We start from the raw sequence: 7724 nt of genomic DNA, 5'->3' as shown, positions 1-7724 counted from the left end.
TGTGCCACTGTGACCTTGATACTGTTATGCTGACATCGTGATACCCCACCTGTGTACAGTTGCATGTGTCACTGTGTCCTTGCTGCGTTTTTGGCAGTCTGAGATAATTGTTTGACGAACAATGTACCGGGGAACACCATCCCCCAATTTAAATTCTCCATTAGCACCCCGATGTTCTAGGGCCGTTCTCAGCTTTCCACTTCTTCTTGACTTTGGTGTAAATTTATTCAAAATATGTTCACAAATATTCGTTGCGAGAGCCACAAAATCCTGTTATGATATTTTATCCCATTTTTCGATTTGTTTGTGTACAATGAAATGCAGATTAAAGAATGCAAGATATTACAAGCAACATATGATACGGTGTCTACTTAAAGGGTGGCGTGCATGCTGATAAATCGTGAACAAGATTGTGTTGATACCCTAATATTTCATTGAACCCTAATATTGTGTAGGCCTATCAAGTTCAGTCAGGTCATTCCTTCCCAAATAAATATCAGGGGTCTGCACGTGGGATCTTAACGTCCTGTCGGTTCGGACTGTCACCCGGGACATTCCGCCGATGCTCAGGGGAGTTCTGATGCTCCTGTAACTGGGTGGTGGTGACACAAACCGATCTTTCTCGTACGTCTCTATATTGGGGTTGTGATAATGTAAGGCGTCCGCACGGGGTTTTTCGTGGAATGCTTCACGCTCCTTTTCATTGTAATACATATCTCTATTTACATCTCCAGCCCTGTCTTTGTCTCTGTTGTATTCATTGTAATATCTGAGATTCTTCACTTCGTCCATCTTGGATTTTTCTGAAGCAGGCCTAACGGAAACGATGTCAGAACCTTGAAGCCCATAACGACGTATGTCGGCAAACATAAGCATACCCGCAAGGAAGGTAAGAAGAAAGGCAACAACGGTCAACCCAAAGGAATAGTTGACGTAATGGCTTGTTGGTATGTTGGTGACGTGGAGTATCATTCCAATCACAGAGGATGTCACTGAAAAAAACAAACATTTAAGCAATCATTTTAAGTAGCTTGTAAATTCAGATTTTCCTCTAAAATGCCACTGCTGCTGAAATTCGTATATTAGTAGCATTAAACGTTAATGGTGTGCAAATAATCGCAAAGAATGGTATCACAAATATTTGCATAAATTACTGTTCTATCTTTGTATTTGCAGACTGTTGATATACATTCACTTCAAATTATATATTAAGAAACATTTCGCAAGCCTCTGGTATAAGCCATGTGCAACGTATAATCCAATCATTGTTCTACCAATTAATATGTTTGATGCAAACCTTTTGCATTGTTTGTTAACTTCATCTTGGCTCCAATACCTAGCAGAAGTAATTGCTCTCGAGCAGAACTAAAGTATAAAATATTTCAAAACAGTGAAATTTATACTTGAAACTACGAGATATATATGTGTCTGTGTGTGCCTGATCCATGTTTACTGATAACAGAATACATTATAAATTAGCGCGTCGTACCAGTATAGGATAATAAAGGAGGAGGAGAAAACTCCTGGTAACATACTGAATTTGAAACAGGTGACCATGGTTGTTATGGAGATAAAACATTCCCGGAAGGTTGTCTGACGTAGATAGAGACAATGCGACAAGGCCATACAACGTTTTCGTCCAAACGTAATATTAGAAGGACTTACTAAATGATAAAATCAATTTTTTATTTGTTATTTTCATGGTTGCACACTTTTCATACCAGATAATTCTGCATTTTAAACGTGATTGTCAATGGATTATTATCATTGGATTAAGAAAAAGTGGTAGCGGCTCATGGTGGATAAATCTGGAATAATTAAAAGCAATGATGTACACCAGACCAGGAAGTAATCATTATATTTACAAACAATGTAAATGAATTGGAACGTTTGTAACTTCACTTATATTTGAGTGTCATGCTATAACTGATCAAATACTTCTTACACTTGATACTTGCAGTCTTTGATATAAGTTTTTAAATTTTAAGATAAATCGACCGCTTCTCCTGTATAATAAATACTAGATGATATATTTTTTTTTATTATAGTGTTTTTTTTTAGTAACCGTCTTCACCATCAATGACGATCTGTCTACATTAATATATAGGTATGTGTAGGTCGATGTTGTGACGAAGTCTTGTAAACAGTATAAGGAATACCCATGCCTACATAACGCTGAGTGACGATGCCTTGTAAACAATATAAGGAATACCCATTACTACATAAAGCTAAGTGACGATACGTTGTAAACAATATAAAGAATACACATGACAACATAAAGCTGAGTGACGACGCATTGTAAACAGTATAAGGAATACCCATGCCTACATAAAGCTGAGTGACGACGCATTGCAAACAGTATAAGGAATACCCATGCCTACATAACGCTGAGTGACGATGCCTTGTAAAAAGTATAAGGAATACCCTTGCCTACATAAAGCTGAGTGACGATGCCTTGTAAACGTATAAGGAATACCCATGCCTACATAAAGCTGAGTGACGAGTAAATAGGATAACGGATACATATGCCCTTACAACGCTCAGAAGGGGTTTATTATTATTTTGTGCACGTAGAAATATCATAAAACAAATTTCTCGACATAAAGAGGCAACGATGTTATATAATAATATTATTAGGTGACTTTATTATTTGTTTCTCAAAGAAGAAGTTTAGTGTGTGTGTGTGTGTGTGTGTGTGCGCGCGCGCGCGCGCGCGAAATCCTTATATTCGTCTAATAAATATTTATAATTAGGCTTCAAGACCGTATCACATTCTGTTTGCCTTAGAATGGCCTGACCCGTAAAATATTTAATAAGTCTGAGACGAAAGTGTCCATTTGCAATGCAAGGTGTCTGTCTGCAACGTTCCGTAAAGTCTTAGCGGAAGGTTTCTATTTGCAATGCACGGAGTCCTTAGGATATGGGAAAAAATGGCCCACACACGATTCAAAATAACGACACTCTTCCAAATATAGTTAGAACAATATAAAGCCTGCATTGTAACTGCTCCACAAATGACAGAGCTTATTATAAAATTTTCGCGAGTTTCAAATTATTTTGCAACTCAGTATTTGCTGACAGCAGATGGACTGCAATATGAGTAAAAAGTATGGATATGTCCCTAACAAATGTGTACACCATGTGTCAGACAGATGGACAGCAATATGAGTAAAAAGTAAGGATATAACCCAAACAAATGTGTTCGCAAGTGTCAGATGCAGTCAGCAAAGCGCATTTTGAGATCTTTAGACTGATTTCAGTTTCATATACAAAAGGCACATGACCGAACATCTCTGCAAGACATTAAGTAAAACACATAAATTTAATGAGTTCTGATTGGCTAAATGCAGAAATTATATTCAAGACAATACATTCTTTTCAATCCACTTTTTAGTGATTTATTGGCTTGTTATTATACGAACAGAAACTATTTCACTGTGACTTCAATATACTGGCCCTGGCTTCGGCGCTATTGCCACGTTAAATTATGTCAGGTAAATATTATTTCCTAAAAGAGAACAACTCCATTGGAACAAAACAGTATTGCAACAGTAGCATTAACATAGACCTAGAAAATGACGATCTATTGAACATCAAAGAAGAAAGTTCCAGTAGATTTGGTAGATTTTATGATCGGCCATAAATTTCCTACCTGCCAGTAAACACAGAATCACAACGGTGAGCGCCATACAAAGGGTCCGGAGCCTCCGTATCATGACGTACAATAGGATGGACAGGGTGGAAAACACCAGGAATACCAGAGCGATGCTCTCCAACGCTTGGGTTACCACAAACACGGCTGCAGTCATTAAAGGATATAATTTTTATTCAGTAATTTTATTATTATACACAACGTTTTTATAGAAGAAACAATCAAGAGAATGAAGAAGTTATTTGTTTAACGGACAGATTGATTTTTAACGTGGGTGCAAGCAGATATGCTTCCTTGCGAAATCATTTTTAGAATAAGAATCGAACACGGGACACCAATGTCATACAGTATATATATATATATATATATATATATATATATATATATATATATATATATATATATATATATATATATATATATATATATATATATATATCATACATTACATGCCATCAATACCTGCGCGCTTTTCAAAAGACAAGAATGTTTCCTGCACTGTGATGAGACTGGATAAATTGAATATTCCCCAGGATAAAATGGAGAAGCAAATATACTATGATATATTTGGTTACATATTAATACTTAGTTTCTTTAACCTCATATATGTGTAGCTGTGCTGAATAGAACTTTTGTTTCCCTTTATGACTTTTTTGTCACAAGCGGGTGATATACAAGACAATTCAAACGTCCTATGAATGTAATTTATTGGTTTCAGATACACGTTGACTTGGACTCAACCCCACCCCGCCTTCTACCCCATCACCATACGTTTGTTTTAAGTACCTCATTATTTTTATTGTAATGTTTAATTGTAATTCTTTCTAAAACAAACCCACTAATTGACAATAGATATCATGCGTAAAACCGTAGTTTCTTTTAAACGTAATATGTGTTTGTTGTTCTAAACAGCTTTTCTATTAATTGAAAGGAAGAATAACATTGAATGAATTGACAGTATAGACTGCTATTGTATAAATCCATTTCTTCTAAAGCATCATGGTTTGTCATGCCAAGGGTCCATTGTTCCCTGATTGTTCTTAGCTTCGACCACACATACAGACTTGTAAATAAGTGGTCATTAAATACAAAACTATACATTTATTGGTACCGGTCAAATTTTTAATTTGTTATTGACAATGGTATATATATATATATATATATATATATATATATATATATATATATATATATATATATATCGGTATAATACATTCAATATACGTGATCTGTAATCAGGTAAATTCACTGAAGAAAGCTAATTGCAATAATTTCACTAAAATAGCAGTGTACATTCTGTAAATGCACTCCTATATTGTTTTTCTTTGTGATATTTAAAATATGGACTGCAATACAAATTTTTGTTGACAATTGAGAACTACCACTTACATGTGGGATCAAAGAATATTTTCCTTAGAAAGTTTTAATTAATCATGAATTGTGATATCTTCGTCGATTTTTAGATTGCTTCATTTTCTTTATGTGAACTTTATTGACGGGTTATTTCTGAAGATGTGGTTAGCATGATCAACACAGTCTTTATTTATGTGGTACCTATACTTGTAGAATAGAAAATTTCTTGGAATTAACATCCTAATTAATTGCTTAATTCGTTTCGCTTACCATACTTTTTCAGCGTAAATGTTGTACACAACTGACTTTCAAAATATTAGCTGCTTGTATATTATAGATTTCGCTGCTATAAATCAGTTTGTTGAAGAAAGGCCTAAGATGATGTATCTATCTATGTAAATAGGAATATACACATAGGACAAACTGACTTTGTCCATAATATTTACTTAAATATCTAAATCCGCTTTACTGAGTTGAAAACCTAACCAAATTTATAAGCATATTGCGAATATTTCAAAACTTTGGATAAAAAGTACAGAAATTTCCTAGACTGCTAGAACCGGTTTACAATTAATGACAGAAAAAAAATGTATTATTGTTCGAGAAACATAGAATAAACGGACAAATGTTTAATGACTGTTTTAAATAATCAGCAAAACATATTGCTGCTAATCCTGTTATGAATAATGAGTACATAGGCACCAATATTTAAATACATATGCATTTGGAAGATAAAAATGACAAACACATTCTTGTAAAATATACCTGTTCATATGCCTTACTTATTCATGTAAGCGTTTACGTGTATATTACATGAAACTGATTACCAATCGTTCAAATTCCAAAGTTATAAGTTGGGTTGTTGATAACTCAATATATTATCTTCCAGGCTCATAGTACTGAGTACTAAGTGTGACAGGATCATATCACGATACAGAAACACTATAAAAAGATGAGGGAAAGAAACCAGTGGATATTAAATCCTAAATGTCGAAGACACCCTTTATTTTTTTGTCTGTATCCACGAATTATTCTCAAAACCTGGCTCGCTTACAAACTTTACATATAAGTGACGATGTACAATAGATGTTAATAGCACACAGCGTTTGTACAAATAAACAAACAAAAATAAAAAACAGAACTGATACACATTTCCTTCATTTGTATATTTTTTAATTATCACATGACTGATGCAAACTTGATATAGAAGCCATATTGCGCGACGTATGGTAATAAGAAATTTTTTACAAATCAATCAAGGAAAACGAGTGTGAAGAAATGTGCAGAAATATAAAATTATTCATGGGTAGAATTTACATGATCAAGGAAAACGAGTGTGAAGAAATGTGCAGAAATGTAGACTTTTCACGAGAGCCTCTATAAACTGCACTAAAATGTTTTAGAGGCACAGGAACGGGTAGATATTTGTCACAAGTAATAAAGGTCATCATAATAATATACAAAAATGCCAGGATAATTGAGTAGTATGTCTACTTTGTAGATATAAATTTATTTTACAATATCTATGGAGGTCGGTATAATTTCTTATTTTCTATACTGGAAATGAAGAGTGATTTTATATTATTCCAACGTAGCTATTTAACAATTGTTATACCTTACCGTTTTGGTATGATGCCGGAACGTCTAGGTTTGTCTTGCAAGGATTAGAGTAGGCATTGCTGCTACAGTTCTCCATCTTCCAGAGTCCAATTCCAGCAGCATAATTTTCAGCCACAGTGTAGACGGACAGCCAGTAGACCGTAGCATATCCAGCGAGGTGGAGGGGTAGGGCAATCAGCAGCAGCAAGCAGGCCACTTTGGCCCAACCTGATGCTGATCCACAACACGCCATATTGATTGGCTTGTCAGTTTTTCAATACTGGTCGAGACGTTCTTGATCAGAGTTAGAAGTCGGTAATATTTCTTTCAAAAGAATATTAATCACGTTTTTGTAAGAATTGCTTACTTTATTATAGCCGCATTTTCGTGACGTTGTCTCATACACGATATTTTTACAATAAAATTAGCACAAGTTTGATATCAGAAATTCATTTAAAATCCAAGCTTTGAACTTTTTTCTTATGTATTCTTATGTCGTCTTGTCCTTTTGCCACCTTTTAAAACACTCCTATAAGTGACTTGAAAGTATTTGGCACTGGTTCTGGCTGGAGATTACACCATGCTTCCTCAAGGCTAAATTTCAAACTATCAGCTCAGAAGCAATTCAAAGGGATTTTACTCTGGTAAGTGCCCTTCGTGTCTGCGTTGATAGTCAATCAAATGCCGTCATAAGAAATATATTTACCTTCAAGCACATAGAGTTCATTGCTCTTTTTGACAACACATTGACATTTTTTATACACCCCTGGATCATATTGTGGCGGTTAACAAAGCTTTTCGTTATGAAAACAAACTGCATACAAAATATTCTAAAGTCAGCGGTATTAAGCTGGTTCACTATTGTAAAGTTGTTGTTGTTGTTGTGGGATTTAACGCCATTTTTCAGCACACGATTGGCTATGCATGGCGGCCAGTATTAATGGTGGAGGAAGAACCCGGGAAAACCCCGGGAAGAACCACCGACCCACGAGAAGCTACTGGCAAACTTTCTCACATACCCACATTAGCCGAATCCGAGACTCGAACCCATGCAGACAGAGGTGAGATGGCAGTGATCCGTAACGGAGAGCGCTTTAGACCACTCGGCCACTCGGGGCCC

The 7724-nt window shown here is 35.3% G+C and overlaps 1 protein-coding gene across 1 annotated transcript; it reads right to left on the bottom strand.

Annotated features, from left to right (window-relative positions):
* Positions 1–412: 412 nt before the first annotated feature.
* On the bottom strand, positions 413–7230 carry LOC149800696 (uncharacterized). The gene is made up of 3 exons (XM_089954216.1): positions 6626–7230; positions 3653–3799; positions 413–992 (listed from the first exon to the last, which is right to left on the bottom strand). Exons 1-3 carry the CDS (start codon positions 6855–6857, stop codon positions 442–444), a joined length of 930 nt encoding a protein of 309 aa, XP_089810342.1. The 5' UTR covers positions 6858–7230; the 3' UTR covers positions 413–441.
* Between the last annotated feature and the right edge of the window lie 494 nt (positions 7231–7724).

This window comes from Sinohyriopsis cumingii, chromosome 4 (assembly GCF_028554795.1).
Source record: "Sinohyriopsis cumingii isolate HCF-2022 chromosome 4, ASM2855479v2, whole genome shotgun sequence".
Lineage (NCBI taxonomy): Eukaryota > Metazoa > Mollusca > Bivalvia > Unionida > Unionidae > Sinohyriopsis > Sinohyriopsis cumingii.
This window is presented reverse-complemented; position numbering and strand designations above follow the sequence as displayed.

Bases quoted from the DNA above. Each gene is read 5' to 3' on its own strand.
- LOC149800696 (XM_089954216.1), bottom strand. From the start codon at position 6,857: ATGGCGTGTTGTGGATCAGCATCAGGTTGGGCCAAAGTGGCCTGCTTG. The intron at 3,800-6,625 runs GTAAGGTATAAC...TAATGACTGCAG, and splicing joins TCCGGCATCATACCAAAACG to CCGTGTTTGTGGTAACCCAA. The intron at 993-3,652 runs GTAGGAAATTTA...TGTTTTTTTCAG, and splicing joins GATTCTGTGTTTACTGGCAG to TGACATCCTCTGTGATTGGA.